Source organism: Bombina bombina, chromosome 2, assembly GCF_027579735.1.
Source record: "Bombina bombina isolate aBomBom1 chromosome 2, aBomBom1.pri, whole genome shotgun sequence".
NCBI lineage: Eukaryota > Metazoa > Chordata > Amphibia > Anura > Bombinatoridae > Bombina > Bombina bombina.
The window spans coordinates 1,024,923,553-1,024,944,384 of NC_069500.1; the positions used below are offsets into that span (position 1 = coordinate 1,024,923,553).

General features: G+C 39.1%; 1 protein-coding gene across 8 annotated transcripts in view; it reads left to right on the forward strand.

The window, feature by feature from the left end:
- Nucleotides 1-20,832, forward strand: part of BLTP1 (bridge-like lipid transfer protein family member 1) — a 1,044,923-nt gene that overhangs the window by 874,576 nt on the left and 149,515 nt on the right. For all 8 annotated transcript variants that reach the window (XM_053703615.1, XM_053703613.1, XM_053703617.1 and 5 more), the window contains one exon: nucleotides 9,951-10,143. In XM_053703615.1, the coding sequence (XP_053559590.1) occupies nucleotides 9,951-10,143 (193 nt within the window). The remainder of the gene's footprint in view (nucleotides 1-9,950; nucleotides 10,144-20,832) is intronic.

A 20,832-nucleotide genomic window follows, 5' to 3' on the forward strand; every position in this document is an offset into this window, starting at 1 on the left:
ATACATTATTCCATTTTCTTTCATAAAGGTGGTGAGAGTACATGATCCATTACTCCTGGAAATTATAGTCCTGGCCACTAGAAGGAGGCAAAGATCCCAAAACTCCAAGAGCCCTTAAAATCCCTCTCACCTTACTGGGAGCCATTTTTATCTTTGCCTTTGCAGAGGAAAGTGAAGAAGGAAGGTGCTCCATGTGTTAGAGAAAAGGGTGCTCAGACTGATTTGAGACCCAGTTTTCCCCTCAGAGAGCTACTGTTTGGATAGAGGGATGTCTTAGGAGTATGAGTTGTGGCACAAGAACACCCTATGGGAGTTAGTCACAGGCTTTTCACAGGTGTCGCAGGGACCGGTTCCTAGCCTCCTCCTTTTGGTTCTTTGTTATACTATATATATATATATATATATATATATATATATATATATATATAGAGAGAGAGAGAGAGAGAGAGAGAGAGAGAGAGAGAGAGAGAGAGAGAGAGAGAGAGAGAGAGAGAGAGAGAGAGAGAGAGAGAGAGAGAGAGAGAGAGAGAGAGAGAGAGAGATATCCAATGATGTCATGCGTACAACTCTGGGTTGGCAATTTACTGTAAGTGTCTGCTGCTTATGGTAAGTCCAGTAGTATGGGTGCCTTTTAGGTAAGTGTGGGTGTTGTTAAAATAAATAAAAGTCTGTTAGGACCTGTTTAAGCCTATAGGTTATAGTAGGTACTCAATTTTGGGCATATCATAGCTTGGAGACCATTATATAAGGTTTTTTGGGGGTTTGGGTATATAGGTACCTTATTTCATCTTATTATAGGCCTTGAGGTGTGTTAAGTATTTGTTAGCGCATGTCAGTTTTTTGTTGTTGTTTTTTTTTGTTAGCGGGTGTGGCTTTTTTGTGCACCATTATTTTTTTTTCTTTCTTGCAGCTTTCTGGATACCGCACATCTGCTTATACGCATGTAGTTTTTTTGGCACCTTGACTTTTGAACGCAACAGATTTTTCTGCTCCCTTATTCCTTACGCTCTTTGTGCTTGCACCCATAATTGCACTATTTCACGTTTTTTGTGCCAGGTTTTTTAGCGTGCTTCATTTTTCAAATGTGGTCTCTGTGCGCATGTGATGATCAGTGTATTGTTTGAAAGTTGGTTGATTTTATCCCCTCTGCTCATCTTTGCAAATCATGTATGGGTCATCTTACAAATTCTGATCAGTCTAATACTGCTCTTGCTTCTAATGGCATCTGTCCTCCCTCTGATTTTTCTACACAGGAGAGTTCTTCAGATTTTGCTCCAGTATTTTATGATTTTGTACACTCTACTATATCTAAGATATTGGCAGTCATGCCACTTCAAAAGAAGCGTAAGAATGTGGTTTCTGATAATCCCTCTACTAGTTTATCTGATTTGAGTAAATCAAAGTCTGTTAAGCTGAATGCTCCAGGCCATGCTGCTTCTGATTTACCCTCTAAGGGTGAAGTGTTTTCAGATGATCAAGAGTCATTTTCTGATCAGAAAACTGAATCTTCCTCTTTTTTTGCCTAAGCTTAAATACCTTTGTTCTCTTTTAAGAGAAGTGTTATGTACTTTAGGAGTCCAGGATCCTAAAGTTCCTTAAGATAAGTTTGTTAAATATTTAGATTTAAAGGGATAGGAAAGTGAAAATGAAACTTGCATAATTCAGGTAGAGCATGTCATATTAAGACACTTTTAAATTCACTTTTATTTTCAAATGTGCTTCCTTCTCTTGGTAACCCTTGTTGAAAAAGAATACGCACATATCCTACACTAGTGGGAGATAGTTGCTGATTGGTGCCTGCACATATTTGTCTCTTTTAATTGGCTAGGTCTGTCCAGCTAGCTGCCAGTGCAATGCTGTTCCTTCAGCAAAGGATAACAAGATAATGAAGCAAATTTGATAATAGAAGTAAATAGGAAAGTTGTTCAAAATTGTATGTTCTATCTGAATCATGAACAAAAATGTTGGGGTTTCCTTTCCCTTTAATAGTAAAGTCTTCTGTTAAGTCACCTGAAGTATTTCCAGTTTCTAATACAATCTTTGAGATAAATTGTCCCTTTCAATCCTGCTCAAAGATTTAAAAGTATTTTTCCTTTACCTGCTTCTAATTTAGAGCTTTGAAAAACTATTCCTATTTGGGGCTATTTCTAATTGTACTACTATTTCTCTGGAAGATAGTACCTCTTTTAGAGACCCCATGAAATGAAATTAGAATCTTTACATAGAAAGGCCTTTTAACAAAATAGAAGTAGCGCTAAATAAGCGACTAAGACACTAACCCAGTAAACACTATAAACAAGTGTTCTTAAATAGTAAATCATTTAATCAAAATATACGTAAAATTCAGTCTCATACAACTCTAAAAAAACAGCGCTGGTTTATAATAATAAAGCTTAAATTAAATAGCTTCTAAGTAATACATACAGTACATATAATAGTACCTACAAACAAACATAGTTCCTAAAGATACATAAATATTAATAGTGCACCAATAGGTGTCTCCGGATATTTCAGATGAATCTAAATGCACTAATAATAAAGTCTCCTATGTTCACAGTCTTGTGAGACAAGTACAATAATTGTAATCCAACAGCGTGCAGAAAGTAGTTTGAGTAAAATTGCTTTTGAGTTGTTCAGCCACCTTTATAGTTATAGCACCAGAAATAAGTGAGTTACCTGTATGAAGTCCAATGTTCCACTGTGTTGACCCGCTCCAGCGGTGCTCTGTATATGATGTGATGACCCTGCTCCACTTTTCAACACCCTTCCTGCAGCCTGTGCAATTCATCTTGTATCCAGAATAAATCTCTCTGAGGGAAGATGTCTGCTGTCCAGGGATATCACTGTATCCATAAATTTTGCAAACTGTGTGCGTACTCTGATTGGCATTACACGAGCGGTTGAAACAGCAGAGCGGATATTTGGAACGCTGGGTGCCGGTCACCATCTTTCAATACCATACAGTTGGCAAATTTAATGATACAGCTAGATCTCTGGACGGCAGATACCTTGTTAGATCCCTGGACAGCAGATGTATTATATGTAAATATATATATATATCTGTTTGTTGCATGCGCAGAAGCACACTTAATGATTTTTTAATAGGCAGAACTTCTGTCTCTGTAGATATGTAAAACATAATATGCATCAGTTTTTTCTAAAACGTATCATTTAACATATACATCTGTACACAAGAAATACAATGTGCACATTATAGCAAGGACTGCAGAGGTGTAGGTAGTCACTATATGCAACCTAGATCTAGTTTAACCAAGTTTTGTAAACAAAGGGGTTAGAGTTTGAATCCAGTTGTGAATGCTGTTTTCTCCCTTATAAGCTAGTCCTTTATATATTTGTATAGCGTCCGTTTTTCTTATGCAGAACCTATCTTGATTGAATCTATTTGTTAATCACTTAAGGTAAGCTCCTCAATACAGATGTCAGTCTTCTGGATTTGAGTGCTGACTGGGAGTTGCAAGGAGCGATAGAAGTCTGGACTCTAAAGAAGGATATTTTCTTTAGAAGGATATTTTCTTTATCTTTATGGACAGACTCAAGCACACCTGTCTATGATATAGGCATCCTTTGTTCTCCAGGGGAACGGTCTCTTCATTGTTAGAATCAATCAGCTGGTTACCAAGTGGGATTTGCCAGATTTATTCTGAGGTTTTTCCACTTGGACTGTAACCTTCCAAGTACTGTGAAAGATCCAGGGATCTAAAGGCACAATTGATAGATTTGGAATTGTTTTACTCATCTGTTTTCTTTCTTTGGTCTTCTTCCAAAAATTAATTGCTTGAATTAGGAGTCTGCTTCAGTAACCCTAATCGCTCCAGCTTGGTCCTGCAGCGCCTGGTATACTAACCTGGTTCAGATGTCCAGTTGCCAACTTTTATTCAAGTTTATCTTTTGTCTCAGGGGTGACACAAATCAATTCTAGGCAGCAGTACTGGGTTCAATACCCAAGTAGGCTGTGTATTTTTTTTTATATCAAATCTCTACGCTTAACGGTGTGAGATTGAACACCTCATTTTGATGTTTTTAGTTTTTTACAATTGGGTTATTATCTCTCATACAAACTGGGAATACAGTTCTCCAGAAAATTTTTCACAAGTTTAGAAGGTTCTCTTTGAGTCGTTAATTAAAAGATAGAAACTCAACACTCACTTACTAAAAGAGGTCGCTCTACTGCTTTCCAAATGGAATATTATACAGAACTTGAATCAAAGCTACAGAAGTTGAATCAAAGCTTTTAATAAAAACAGTGTTTAGAAAAATTAAATATAAATAAATATATATATATATATATATATATATATATATATATATATATATATATAAAACAACAAATGTAGAAAGCACTCTCCAGGTCTTATAGCATAATAATCAAATTTATTTCATAACAATGACGTTTTGGGAATATTATACCATCTTCAGACCATATATGGTATATAATAATATCCCCGAAACGTCACTGTTTTATGCTATAAGACCTGGAGAGTGCTTTCTACATTTGTTGTTTTGCATTGCACTTAAATGCACCCTGGGCAGCTGTTATTTGAAAAAAGTGAGTGCAGATCCCTCAGGATATATTATATTATTTTATATATAAGAAGAAAAAAGAAAATGTCCCTTTAAAAGTCTATTAAAATATTATTGTTGTGGTAGCGGTATATCACTCTGTAGGTTGCTTCCTCCTCAAAGGTCAGGAAAACCCACAAAAGCATTCAGATCTGTAGATTATAGAAAGGAGTGCCACATATGATACTGCAACACTCGGATGCAATAAAGAGGCAAATGTGTTCAATATGCTCACATAGGAGTTGGCACTAAGTGTGAGAGTGCAATATAGGGAAGCTGGTATTTCCAGTCTCCAGCTGACTGCAATCTCGGTTTGGCAGGTGCACTCCGGATGGTGGGTTTAAAATTAAACATATGACAGGATGCCAAAATTCACATAAAAGTGAATTTATTAAGAAAAATTGTTGCAACAATATCTGCAATGCATTTCTCAGCTCACAGACCATTTCATCAGGCACTCATTTTTATAATCTACAGATCTCTTTGAGTGGTGCTCTTCTGAGAGTTTTTCCTGGCATTTATTTAGGATTCATACGATTCTTCAGCGTCTGCTAGGTGGCCCTTACAAGGGATTGTCTGTAAGTTCTTTGGGGGCCAAATTTCAGCTTATTTATTCTTTTGCTTAAGAAATTAGCCAGACTTCCTAATGTTCATTATTTTGTTCAAGATTTGGAGAAAATTAGGCCAGTTGTGAGACCTATTCCTTCTCCATAGAATTTATTTAGTTTTTCTGTTCTCCAAGGTCCTCCCTTGAACCTATGTTCAGCATAGATTTTAATATTTTGTCCTGGAGGTTCTTTGTTTTATCTTTACCTCAACAAATTCTTTGCTTTCCTGTTAATCTCCTTTTTTTTCTTCTTTTTTTTTAGGATAAGACTATTCTACTTACCTGGTATGATTTTCTCCAAACTTGTTTATGCAGAAAATTTCAAACAGGAAATTGTTATACCTTTTTTGGATCCTCTAAAGTGATAAATATATTACTTTGAGCTAATGGATTCCAAACAAATTTCAGTTTGCTTGGTCTTTATTCTGTTTTCTCTACAGGCAGGAAGGCTTCTGGTATCCTTAGCTTTTGGTCCGTTCAAATGATTCTCAGAATTTATTGATGGCAGGAAAGTCTCCTTCCTTGGAGCGAATTCTTTAAAGATTTTCTGTTTTTGCTTTTTTTAGAGGTGTTTTTTGGCAGTAAACTCTTTCAGGCTGCAGGGTCCGGCAAATGGGAAGTGCCTTATTTTGACCCTCCCTTTTCTTAAAGGAATACCAAGAGAACGAAGAAAAATTGATAATAGGAGTACATTAGAAAGTTGTTTAAAATTGCATGCTCTATCTGAATCATGAAAGTTTAATTTTGACTAGACTATCCCTTTAACATGGATTTTCAGCTTGGGTATTAAATTTCACGTTCTGAAATTTCTATTGACTCTTCTCTTATGAAAGAAAACAAAATTTATGATTACCTGATAAATTCTTTCGGGATGGTAAGAGTCCTTAGGCCCCTGTCTGTTTAAATGTTATAGTCCCTGCCTTTGTCTTTACTACCTATCTGTTTCCTTTTCTCTATTCGGCTATGTGTTAAACTGAGGAGAAAGGGGAGGTGCAAAGGGATTAAAGGGACAGTCTAGTATAAATTAAACTTTCATTATTCAGATAGGACTTTTAATTTTAATCAACTTTCCAATTTACTTTTATCATCAAATTTGCTTTTTTCTCTTGGTATTCTTAGTTTAAACTAAACATAGGTAGGCTCATATGCTAATTTCTAAGCATTTGAGGGCTGCCTCTTATCACAGGCTTTTTAAATCTCTTTTCAACACAAAGAGACAAAAAGTACACGTGGGCCATATAGATAACACTGTGTTCAGGCACAGGGAGTTATTTAAGATCTAGCACAATACAATGCTAAATTAAAGACAATAGATAATAAACAGTCACAGTCATGTGATCAGGGGGCTGGAAGAAGGTTCTTAGATACAAGGTAATCACAGAGGTAAAAAGTATATTACTATAACTGTGTTGGTTATGCAAAACTGGGGAATGAGTAATAAAGGGATTATCTATCTTTTAAAACAATAACAATTATATGGTAGACTGTCCCTTTAAAGCTCTTGTGTGGGCTCTTGGCCTCCTAGTGGTGGGAAGTATATCCCACATGTTATGGAATTCCTATGGACTCTTATCATTTCGAAAGAAAATAATTTATCAGGTAAGCATACATTTTTGTTTTTTTTTATTGATATACTTGGTTAACATTGAATTTTTTGACACATGACAAGTTCTGTGCTGTGGTAAAAACAACAAATAAATACAGCTTCTACTGTATTTCTTCTCAACCCTTCAAGTGTTCTTCTGTTTCTGTATTACAATGATCACATTTATAGGGATGGAAACATTTGTTCTCTCCCTCCAGCAGGTAGCTGCACAGTTTTGAAAACTAGTAACAGGGAGGGGCCGCTAATGAGAGAACAAACAGACCATATATAATATATAGAATGTTAAATAGATTCTAACTATTATATAAATACCATAAGTGGGATATATATAATATATACAAAATTGTCCTAAAAATGGAAATAGCAAAATAATATAAATATATTATCACTTTAAGCAGTATAATAAATGTAAAAATCAAATAAAAAAAATAATAATCAAAAAGTCCTCTTTGTATCCAAAGAAACAGATAGTGGCTGCCTCCTCCTCACCGACTGGTTCGGGTTAACTATAAAGGATAGAGAAGAACAGAGGGGCGCCTCATGTGTGATATCGTCAAATATGTGTGAATACAATAAGCAGTAGAGCCAAATAGGTACTCACATGTTCCAAGAGCACACCAGTGTGCTGGTTGGTGCAGGCTGTAGATTTAGACAGGTGTAACAGCTCACCCACAACAGGAATTTCCCTTGTCTTATAGTGCTGGGATAAGGCAAACACAAAAACAGGCACTACATGTGCAGATCATTTCGAGTACAATTGAGTTAGTTTAGTAGTAAGCCAAATGGGTACTCACATTTAGGCTGAGCACACTAATGTGCTGGTAGGAGCAGGCTGGCAGATTGAGGAAAGGTGTGTCAGCTCACCCCATATGCAGGTTTCCAAAATGGGCTATATTTCAAGAGCATATAGATTTAGATGGTTGCTCTCCCATACAATGATCAGATTAGCAGGCAGGTAAGGTATATCCACTCAGAAAGTTTTTTCCATAAAAAGTGTAATATTTATTAAAAACAGAATAAAAAAAAAAAAACCCAGCAATGCATAAAAAGGAAAGTGGATCAGGGGTATTCCAATGACCCCCTAAAACTGCAACGCGTTTCTCGGCTTAAAACGCTGTTTCCTCAGGCATATTAACCTTACCATTCACCCTGCTTTATATATCTGCTCCCTAACAGAAATGAAATTTTTTTTCTCCCTTTAGGGGTGGGGGCGTTCAAGTTATAATATTTTACACATACAATATAACCATTATGAGACGCATATTGCATCCATTAAATTGCCTTATGTATATAAAAAAGAAAGAAACAACTATCGGAAAAAAAAAAAAAAAACTAATTTGTTTTCCATCTTACATTTCTTACTTTTCTTTTTGCATTTTTTAAACAGAGTATATTATTTCAGTTCATACTTTTTGGCAAACAATATATATGTTCTCATTGTATTGCATTATATGTATAAATAAACGACAACAGAGGTGAGCAACCCTTCCTCCATATAATATGGGTCTCATGTTTCACATTCAAATGGGTTAAATCCACCACTTAATTTCCATGTGTAACAAATGAATATCATTCTTATTGTTGTTATAAGCTTTCTACTCAAAGAAGTTCTCATTTATTAACTCCCTAAAAACAATAATAGCAAGAGAAAAAAAAGGAGACAAAGTTTCCCACATCTACACTAACCTCCTACCTTTATATGCGTGGACCGTTCATTAAACAAGAATATCAACATTATTACCGTCTCAAACTGTATTGATTCTTACAGTGTATCACTCACCAAATATTTGAGAGCTCCCAATTGATACTCTAACAGGCGTGATACATTTCCATATTTTGTTCCAGCTGTAATTTAGCTATGATACAAACATGGTACGCTTCCGTGTTTGGTATGGGCATGGATCTTATTGGCCCATATGTGTTGATACCGATGTGAGGCGTGTATACTAGCAATATAGCCTATCAAAGCAGAGGTGTGTGTGCTCCTACTAACGTCCCTTCAAACAGCTGACAATGAGGACTTACAGATTATAGTGTGATTATAGTGTGATGTGTGGTATAAACTAAGTAATGATCTAGCTATTAGCCATAATTCCCTAATATCAAAATGCTCAACTGGTTTATGTTGCTTGACAAATTAAATATTACTATTAAAATATAATATGTGATGTGCTAACAAATTAGTGATCTATGTGTATAAACTATGAATGTGATCTATCTATATAGATATATGAAATATTACTATTAAAGTATAATATGTGATGTGCTTGCAAATTAGTGATCTATGTAAATAAACTATGAATGTGATCTATCTATATGGATTCCCTATTCCCAATGTACTCGATCTAATTTATATTACTTGAAAATTCCAAATATAACTAAGTCATATGTATCTATAAAGTGTACAAGATATTCCCCCTCTCTCTCTCTCTCTCTCTCTCTCTCTCTCTCTCTCTCTCTCTCTCTCTCTCTCTCTCTCTCTCTCTCTATATATATATATATATATATATATATATATATATATATATATATATATATATATACAAACTTAAAAATAGCCTATATCTAAAGTGTACATGATAAACCATATCTAAAGTGTACAAATTAATTAATCTATTAAGAGTTATTGCATATGTCTTAATAAAAATATAAATATATATATATATATATATATATATATATACATATAAAGTATCCATCCTATACATAAGTATATAAAAATAGCAAATAAGTTATTATTAGTGCTAAGAGCCACAGTGGTGTTTGTGTATAACAATGATCACATTTATAGGGATGGAAACATTTGTTCTTTCCCTCCAGCAGGTAGCTGCACAGTTTTGCTTGCCTGTCACAGAGGATGAATAGTTTTAGTGTGACAAGGTTCAGTGGCTATGTTTAAAAAAACAAATAAAAATGAAAGTACTTTTGTGTGAATGAAAACAATGGAATAATAAACATAATTAATTTACATTTGCTATTCCAGACCTTCGTTTTATGGAGTAATTACATAAAATATGACCCTTCACAAAATCGCCTCCTCTATTCATGCATGTTGGTAACGACTTCACACTAGAGATAATCACTTTTAAATATATGCTATAGCTGTACTGTTGTTTCGTTTCATTTCTCTCATTTGTATTTTACCTTCCTTCATAGCCTTCCCAGATCAAATTTAGCTGCCTGCCAGTTTCAAGAGTTGAGTGCATGCTGAAGTTGCCATCTTTGGACCTGGTATTCTCTTCAAACAGAAGTGAACTAGAGACCCTTGGTACTCACTCAGATATTAGTGTTAGTAACCTATCAATGCAAAGTGGATCGAAGGCAAATATCAACAAATCAGGGATTGCAGGTACAAAATGCCTTTTTAAGGTTTTCTTTCACATTATTTCGATATTCCAACTTTAAAGCCTGGTAAACATTTATTTTCTAACATCTTTTTTTTCTGTCTTTAATGTTTACTGCTGAATGTAATTTGCTTTGCCATAAAATATGTGCCAACCAAATATGAACAATTTTAATATTAATGTAGATATTTTTCTTCTATAAGATAAGACGAGTCCACGGATTCATCCTTTACTTGTGGGATATTATCCTCCTGCTAACAGGAAGTGGCAAAGAGCACCACAGCAGAGCTGTCTATATAGCTCCTCCCTTAACTCCACCCCCCAGTCATTCTCTTTGCCTACTCTAAGTAATAGGAAGGGTAAAGTGAAAGAGGTGATAAAATGTTAGTTGTTATTTTCTTCAAGCAAGACTTTTTTATTTTAAATGGTACCGGTGAGTGCTATTTTTTCTCAAGCAGCAGATGGATGAAAATTTCTGCCTGGAGACTGATAATCTTAGTAGTTGTTACTAAGATCCAGAGTAGTTCCCACAGAATGGCTGAGGAGTACTTAAGAAACTTCAGTGTGAGGAACGTTTTTCATGCTACAAGCATTGAGGTATGTTCAGTCATTTTTTTCTGGAGAGACTGTGTTATTTCAGAATTTCCTGACAGTATCCCCATGAGGGAAGGGGTAAGCAGTAATCCTAATGTATAGAGAGGGGTATTACTGGACCTGTATGTTGGGCTGTAAAAAATGGTTGAGACTGATAACATGATGTTTGTGGGCAAACGATTCTATGATGGGAGATGAAATAACGTTTTTTGTGGCAAACGTTTTCATTTATTTTGGCAATGGAGGGTACACATGGCTTCATGTAGACTTGGGTATATGAACCCACATGGCTAGGATTTTTAGACCGCTCTGGTGCGGTTATTGTTTAAGGCTGTGAGACATCAAGGTAGATGGGCGGGGCCTATTTTCGCGCCTCAGTTGCACAGTTGTATTCCCCATGCAAGTAGCAAGCTCCAGCTCTGGTGGGCCTTTCAGGAACGTTTGGGCATAATCGAAGGGTTAATCGATTTTTGCAGACCCCTGAGGGCAGGTAGGCGCCACAGCAGGGCTGTGGCAAGGTGAAGGTTTTTTTTTTTGCTTAAATATAACGTTTTTGATATAACGTTTTTTGTCCTTAAGGGTTAAGTATTCCTTTTCTTGTGGTGCAATCTTAGCTGGCAAGTTGGGATACATTTATCATAAAATTGAGATCATTTTATCGTTTTAAAGCAGTTTTGGAAAAATTGTATGCTTTTTTCTCTTAAAGTCAAGTCAAGCCTGTTTGTGGTCATTACTAGCCTGTTTTAACATGTCTGACATTGAGGAAAGCCAATGTTCCATGTGTTTAGAAGCCATTGTGGAACCCCCACTTCAAATGTGTCCCTCATGTACTGAAAGGGCCTTACATTGCAAAGAACATATTTTAACTGATAAAAGTATGTCTCAGGATGATTCTCAGTCAGAAGAGAATCAGGTTTTGCCATCTACTTCTCCCCAAGTGTCACAACCTTTAACGCCCGCCCAAGCGACGCCAAGTACTTCTAGTGTGTCTAATTCTTTCACCCTGCAAGATATGGCTGCAGTTATGTCTACTACCCTTACAGAGGTATTATCTAAACTGCCAGGTTTACAGGGTAAGCGCAGCAGGTCAGGTATTAGAGTAAATGCTGAGCCCTCTGTCGCTTTATTGGCCATCTCCGATGTACCCTCACAGTGTTCTGATTTGGGGGTGGTGGAATTGCTGACTGAGGGAGAGCTTTCTGATTCAGGAAAGATGTTCCCTCAAACAGACTCAGATGTGACGGCCTTTAAGTTTAAGCTTGAACACCTCCGCTTGTTACTCAGGGAGGTCTTGGCGACTCTGGATGATTGTGACCCTATTGTTATCCCACCAGAGAAACTGTGCAAAATGGATAAATATCTAGAGGTTCCTACTTACACTAATGTTTTTCCAGTCCCTAGAAGAATTTCGGACATTGTTACTAAGGAATGGGATAGACCAGGCATTCCGTTCTCTCCCCCCTCCTACTTTTAAGAAAATGTTTCCCATATCTGACACCATTCGGGATTCGTGGCAGACGGTCCCTAAGGTGGAGGGAGCTATTTCTACCCTGGCTAAGCGTACAACTATACCTATTGAGGACAGCTGTGCTTTCAAAGATCCTATGGATAAAAAATTAGAATGGCTTCTAAAGAAGTTGTTTATTCATCAGGGTTTTCTTCTGCAACCTATAGCGTGCATTGTTCCAGTAACTACTGCAGCAGCTTTTTGGTTTGAGGCTCTAGAGGAGTCTCTTAAGGTTGAGACCCCATTAGATGATATTTTGGATAGAATTAAGGCTCTCAAACTAGCAAATTCTTTTATTACAGATGCCGCTTTCCAAATGGCTAAATTAACGGCTAAGAATGCAGGCTTTGCCATTTTAGCGCATAGAGCGTTATGGCTTAAGTCATGGTCTGCTGATGTGTCATCTAAATCCAAGCTTTTAGCTATTCCCTTTAAGGGTAAGACCCTATTCGGGCCTGAACTAAAGGAGATAATTTCTGACATTACTGGAGGTAAAGGCCATGCCCTTCCTCAGGACAAGACGGTTAAAATGAAGAATAATTTTCGTTCCTTTCGAAACTTTAAAGGCGGTCCCTCTACTTCCTCATCCGCCTCCAAGCAGGAGGGGAACTTTGCTCAATCCAAGTCAGTCTGGAGACCTAACCAGACCTGAAATAAGGTAAACAGGCCAAGAAGCCCGCTGCTGCTACCAAGACAGCATGAAGGGGCAGCCCTCGATCCAGGACCGGATCTAGTAGGGGGCAGACTTTCTCTCTTCGCTCAGGCTTGGGCAAGAGACGTTCAGGATTCCTGGGCATTAGAAATTGTGACCCAAGGGGGAGATTTCATCTTTCACGTTTGTCTGTAAACCAGACAAAAAGAGAGGCGTTCTTACGCTGTGTAGAAGACCTATATACCATGGGTGTAATCTGTCCAGTTCCAAAATTAGAACAAGGGCAGGGGTTTTACTCCAATCTGTTCGTCGTTCCCAAAAATGAGGCAACGTTCAGACCGATTTTAGCTCTCAAAACTCTAAACAAATTTCTCAGAGTCCCGGTAATCTCTATAGCGCCTGCATGGCCACGCAGGACTTGGTATGCAGACCTGGTGGAAATGTCATCTCTGCAACCGTGGAAACTGCCACTGAGACAGGACCTGCTCATTCAGGGTCCGTTCCAACATCCAAATCTAGTTTCTCTGCAGCTGACTGCCTGGAGATTGAACGCTTGATCTTATCTAAGCGGGGATTCTCTGAGTCGGTCATTGATACCTTGATTCAGGCTCGAAAGCCTGTCACTAGGAAAATTTATCATAAGATATGGCGTAAATATCTTTATTGGTGCAAATCCAAAGGCTACTCATGGAGTAAGATCAGGATTCCTAGGATTTTGTCCTTTCTCCAAGAAGGATTGGAGAAGGGGTTATCAGCTAGTTCCTTAAAGAGACAGATTTCTGCTTTGTCAATCTTACTACACAAGCGTCTGGCAGATGTCTCAGACGTTCAGTCGTTTTGTCAGGCTTTGGTTAGAATTAAGCCTGTGTTTAAACATGTTGCTCCGCCATGGAGTTTGAATTTAGTTCTTAATGCTCTTCAAGGGGTTCCGTTTGAACCCATGCATTCCATAGATATTAAACTTCTATCTTGGAAAGTTCTGTTTTTAGTTGCTATCTCTTCTGCTCGAAGAGTTTCTGAGCTATCTGCGTTACGATGCGACTTGCCTTATCTTATATTCCATTCTGATAAGGTGGTTTTGCGTACTAAACCTGGATTCCTTCCTAAGTTTGTTTCAAATAAGAATATTAATCAGGAAATTGTTGTTCCTTCTCTGTGTCCTAACCCTTTTTCTACGAAGGAGCATCAGTTACATAACTTGGACGTGGTTCGTGCAAGCGACCAAGGATTTGCGTCAAACATCTTCTCTGTTTGTTGTCTACTCTGGAAAGCGTAGAGGTCAAAAGGCTACGGCTACCTTTCTTTCTTTTTGGCTGAAAAGCATCATCCGTTTGGCATTCAAGATTGCTGGACAGCAGCCTCCTGAAAAAATTACAGCTCATTCTACTAGAGCGGTGGCTTCCACATGGGCTTTTAAAAAACGATTCTTCTGTTGAACAGATTTGTAAGGCTGCGACTTGGTCTTCCCTTCATACCTTTTCCAAATTTTCCAAAGTTGATACTTTTACTTCTTCTGAGGCTATTTTTGGGAGAAAGGTTCTTCAAGCAGTGGTGCCTTCCGTTTAGGTATCTGTCTTGTCCCTCCCGTTCATCCATGTCCTGTAGCTTTGGTATTGTATCCCACAAGTAAAGGATGAATCCGTGGACTCGTCGTATCTTATAGAAGAAAAGGAAATTTATGCTTACCTGATAAATTGATTTCTTCTAAGATACGACGAGTCCACGACCCGCCCAGTCAATTTAAGACGGATTATATTTTTTTGTTTAAAACTTCAGTCACCTCTGCACCTTTTAGTTTCTCCTTTTTCTTCCTATACCTTTGTTCGAATGACTGGGGGGTGGAGTCAAGGGAGGAGCTATATAGACAGCTCTGCTGTGGTGCTCTTTGCCACTTTTTGTTAGCAGGAGGATAATATCCCACAAGTAAAGGATGAATCCGTGGACTCGTCGTATCTTAGAAGAAATCAATTTATCAGGTAAGCATAAATTTCCTTTTTTTTATAAAAGTGTTCTGAAGCTTTCTGTGTTTTATTATTTAGTTAGTACCGGTATAGTTGAGCAAAATTAAAAAAGAGAAAACATTTTAACAAAAAAAAAATGATTGAGGTGAGGTATTCATTCTGGATGGCTGCACATTAACTGAGCTCTGTGAACCTAGCTGTTACTCGGATCATCACAGGCTCCTATGGACCACCTGGGCTATTTCTGGCTAGTCCCTGCCTCGTTTAGACTACAACACAGCACCGCAAATGCCTTTATATTCTCATGCTGGAGATCCGGCGTGTTTGAGGTCTACCACGCTATATTTTATCTATCTGACTCACGAGGAGCACAAACCAAAGAGGCAGCAGCCTGAGGTGGGAATCAAAAGTAGGATCCAGTGCTGTTCTCCATTGCACCACCAATGTGGTAAGAAATAACTACTGAAGATGGCCCTTATACTTCAAAGGTATAATGCTATTCAGACGCATACGAGAAGTGGAACCTAGAATATTTCACATTAACGTATTCCTATATAGACTTCAATGGAGCACAAAAACTGGTGGTGGGGGGGGGGCGAACACCCATACTCTCGTGCTAACCTGATTGCAGTTATTCAAGAGAACTGAACCCAACGTTAAATACTCTTAATTTCTCCAACATAGGTGTGTCCGGTCCACGGCGTCATCCTTACTTGTGGGATATTCTCTTCCCCAACAGGAAATGGCAAAGAGCCCAGCAAAGCTGGTCACATGATCCCTCCTAGGCTCCGCCTTCCCCAGTCATTCTCTTTGCCGTTGTACAGGCAACATCTCCACGGAGATGGCTTAGAGTTTTTTGGTGTTTAAATGTAGTTTTTATTCTTCAATCAAGAGTTTGTTATTTTAAAATAGTGCTGGTATGTACTATTTACTCTGAAACAGAAAAGAGATGAAGATTTCTGTTTGTAAGAGGAAAATGATTTTAGCAACCGTTACTAAAATCGATGGCTGTTTCCACACAGGACTGTTGAGAGGAATTAACTTCAGTTGGGGGAAACAGTGAGCAGACTTTTGCTGCTTGAGGTATGACACATTTCTAACAAGACTTGGTAATGCTGGAAGCTGTCATTTTCCCTATGGGATCCGGTAAGCCATTTTTATTAAATAAGAATAAAGGGCTTCACAAGGGCTTTAAAGACTGGTAGACATTTTTCTGGGCTAAAACGATTGATTTATAAGCATTTTTAATACTTCATAGCTTTGAGGAGTTATTTTATTCTTGGGAATTATGTAAAATAACCGGCAGGCACTGTATTGGACACCTTTTTCACTGGGGGCCTTCTCTAATCATAGGCAGAGCCTCATTTTCGCGCCTCTATTGCGCAGTTGTTTTTGGGAAGCAAGGCATGCAGATGCATGTGTGAGGAGCTCAGATACATAGAAAAAGCTTACTGAAGGCGTCATTTGGTATCGTATTCCCCTTTGGGCTTGGTTGGGTCTCAGCAAAGCAGATACCAGGGACTGTATAGGGGTTAAATATAAAAACGGCTCCGGTTCCGTTATTTTAAGAGTTAAAGCTTTCAAATTTGGTGTGCAATACTTTTAAGGCTTTAAGACACTGTGGTGAAATTTTGGTGAATTTTGAACAATTCCTTCATACTTTTTCACATTTTCAGTAATAAAGTGTGTTCAGTTTAAAATTTAAAGTGACAGTAACGGTTTTATTTTAAAACGTTTTTTGTACTTTGTTATCAAGTTTATGCCTGTTTAACATGTCTGAACTATCAGATAGACTATGTTCTGTATGTGAGGAAGCCAAGGTTCCTTCTCATTTAAATAGATGTGATTTATGTGACACAAAATTTAGAGAAAATGATGCCCAAGATGATTCCTCAAGTGAGGGGAGTAAGCATGGTACTGCATCATCCCCTCCTTCGTCTACGCCAGTCTTGCCCACACAGGAGGCCCCTAGTACATCTAGTGCGCCAATACTCCTTACTATGCAACAATTAACGGCTGTAATGGATAATTCTATCAAAAACATTTTAGCCAAAATGCCCACTTATCAGCGAAAGCGCGACTGCTCTGTTTTAGAAAATACTGAAGAGCATGAGGACGCTGATGATAATGGTTCTGAAATGCCCCTACACCAGTCTGAGGGGGCCAGGGAGGTTTTGTCTGAGGGAGAAATTTCAGATTCAGGGAAAATTTCTCAACAAGCTGAACCTGATGTGATTACATTCAAATTTAAATTGGAACATCTCCGCGCTCTGCTTAAGGAGGTGTTATCTACTCTGGATGATTGTGAGAATTTGGTCATTCCAGAGAAATTATGTAAGATGGACAAGTTCCTAGAGGTCCCGGGGCCCCCCGTAGCTTTTCCTATACCCAAGCGGGTGGCGGACATTGTAAACAAAGAATGGGAAAGGCCCGGCATACCTTTTGTCCCTCCCCCTATATTTAAGAAATTGTTTCCTATGGTCGACCCCAGAAAGGACTTATGGCAGACAGTCCCCAAGGTCGAGGGGGCGGTTTCTACTCTAAACAAACGCACTACTATCCCTATAGAAGATAGTTGTGCTTTCAAAGATCCTATGGATAAAAAATTAGAGGGTTTGCTTAAAAAGATGTTTGTTCAGCAAGGTTACCTTCTACAACCAATTTCATGCATTGTTCCTGTCACTACAGCAGCGTGTTTCTGGTTCGATGAACTAGAAAAGTCGCTCAATAAAGATTCTTCTTATGAGGAGATTATGGACAGAATTCATGCTCTCAAATTGGCTAACTCTTTTACTTTAGACGCCACTTTGCAATTGGCTAGATTAGCGGCGAAAAATTCAGGGTTTGCTATTGTGGCGCGCAGAGCGCTTTGGCTAAAATCTTGGTCAGCGGATGCGTCTTCCAAGAACAAATTGCTTAACATACCTTTCAAGGGGAAAACGCTGTTTGGCCCTGACTTGAAAGAGATTATTTCTGATATCACTGGGGGTAAGGGCCACGCCCTTCCTCAGGATAGGTCTTTCAAGGCCAAAAATAAACCAAATTTTCGTCCCTTTTGCAGAAACGGACCAGCCCCAAGTGCTACATCCTCTAAGCAAGAGGGTAATACTTCTCAAACCAAGCCAGCCTGGAGGCCAATGCAAGGCTGGAACAAAGGTAAGCAGGCCAAGAAACCTGCCACTGCTACCAAGACAGCATGAGATGTTGGCCCCCGATCCGGGACCGGATCTGGTGGGGGGCAGACTTTCTCTCTTCGCTCAGGCTTGGGCAAGAGATGTTCTGGATCCTTGGGCGCTAGAAATAGTCTCCCAAGGTTATCTTCTGGAATTCAAGGAGCTTCCCCCAAGGGGGAGGTTCCACAGGTCTCAATTGTCTTCAGACCACATAAAAAGACAGGCATTCTTACATTGTGTAGAAGACCTGTTAAAAATGGGAGTGATTCATCCTGTTCCATTAGGAGAACAAGGGATGGGATTCTACTCCAATCTGTTCATAGTTCCCAAAAAAGAGGGAACATTCAGACCAATCTTAGATCTCAAGATCCTAAACAAGTTTCTCAAGGTTCCATCGTTCAAAATGGAAACCATTCGGACAATTCTTCCTTCCATCCAGGAAGGTCAATTCATGACCACGGTGGATTTAAAGGATGCATATCTACATATTCCTATCCACAAGGAACATCATCGGTTCCTAAGGTTCGCCTTTCTGGACAAGCATTACCAGTTTGTGGCACTTCCATTCGGATTAGCCACTGCTCCAAGAATTTTCACAAAGGTACTAGGGTCCCTTCTAGCGGTGCTACGACCAAGGGGCATTGCAGTAGTACCTTACTTGGACGACATACTGATTCAAGCGTCGTCCCTACCACAAGCAAAGGCTCATACGGACATTGTCCTGGCCTTTCTCAGATCTCACGGGTGGAAAGTGAACGTAGAAAAAAGTTCTCTATCTCCGTCAACAAGAGTTCCCTTCTTGGGAACAATAATAGACTCCTTAGAAATGAGGATTTTTCTGACAGAGGCCAGAAAATCAAAACTTCTAAGCTCTTGTCAAGTACTTCATTCTGTTCTTCTTCCTTCCATAGCACAGTGCATGGAAGTAATAGGTTTGATGGTCGCGGCAATGGACATAGTTCCTTTTGCGCGAATTCATCTGAGACCATTACAACTGTGCATGCTCAGTCAGTGGAATGGGGATTATACAGACTTGTCTCCGACTATACAAGTAGATCAGAGGACCAGAGATTCACTCCGTTGGTGGCTGACCCTGGACAACCTGTCACAGGGGATGAGCTTCCGCAGACCAGAGTGGGTCATTGTCACGACCGACGCCAGTCTGGTAGGCTGGGGCGCGGTCTGGGAACCCCTGAAAGCTCAGGGTCTTTGGTCTCGGGAAGAATCTCTTCTCCCGATAAACATTCTGGAACTGAGAGCGATATTCAATGCTCTCAAGGCTTGGCCTCAGCTAGCAAAGGCCAAATTCATACGGTTTCAATCAGACAACATGACGACTGTTGCGTATATCAACCATCAGGGGGGAACAAGGAGTTCCCTGGCGATGGAAGAAGTGACCAAAATCATTCAATGGGCGGAGACTCACTCCTGCCACTTGTCTGCAATCCACATCCCAGGCGTGGAAAATTGGGAAGCGGATTTTCTGAGTCGTCAGACATTTCATCCGGGGGAGTGGGAACTCCATCCGGAAATCTTTGCCCAAATAACTCAATTGTGGGGAATTCCAGACATGGATCTGATGGCCTCTCGTCAGAACTTCAAGGTTCCTTGCTACGGGTCCAGATCCAGGGATCCCAAGGCGACTCTAGTAGATGCACTAGTAGCACCTTGGACCTTCAACCTAGCTTATGTATTCCCACCGTTTCCTCTCATCCCCAGGCTGGTAGCCAGGATCAATCAGGAGAGGGCATCAGTGATCTTGATAGCTCCTGCCTGGCCACGCAGGACTTGGTATGCAGACCTGGTGAATATGTCATCGGCTCCACCATGGAAGCTACCTTTGAGACAGGACCTTCTTGTTCAAGGTCCGTTCGAACATCCGAATCTGGTTTCACTCCAACTGACTGCTTGGAGATTGAACGCTTGATTTTATCAAAGCGAGGGTTCTCAGATTCTGTCATTGATACTCTTGTTCAGGCCAGAAAGCCTGTAACTAGAAAAATCTACCATAAAATATGGAAAAAATATATCTGTTGGTGTGAATCTAAAGGATTACCATGGAACAAGATAAAAATTCCTAAGATTCTATCCTTTCTTCAAGAAGGTTTGGAGAAAGGATTATCTGCAAGTTCTTTGAAGGGACAGATTTCTGCTTTATCTGTTTTACTTCACAAAAAGCTGGTGGCTGTGCCAGATGTTCAGGCTTTTGTTCAGGCTCTGGTTAGAATCAAGCCTGTTTACAAACCTTTGACTCCTCCTTGGAGTCTCAATTTAGTTCTTTCAGTTCTTCAGGGGGTTCCGTTTGAGCCCCTACATTCCGTTGATATCAAGTTATTATCTTGGAAAGTTTTGTTTTTGGTTGCAATTTCTTCTGCTAGAAGAGTTTCAGAGTTATCTGCTCTGCAGTGTTCTCCTCCTTATCTGGTGTTCCATGCAGATAAGGTGGTTTTGCGTACTAAACCTGGTTTTCTTCCGAAAGTTGTTTCTAACAAAAACATTAACCAGGAGATAGTAGTGCCTTCTTTGTGTCCGAATCCAGTTTCAAAGAAGGAACATTTGTTGCACAATTTGGATGTAGTTCGTGCTCTAAAATTCTATTTAGATGCTACAAAGGATTTCAGACAAACATCTTCCTTGTTTGTTGTTTATTCTGGTAAAAGGAGAGGTCAAAAAGCAACTTCTACCTCTCTATCTTTTTGGCTTAAAAGCATCATCAGATTGGCTTATGAGACTGCCGGACGGCAGCCTCCTGAAAGAATCACAGCTCATTCCACTAGGGCCGTGGCTTCCACATGGGCCTTTAAGAA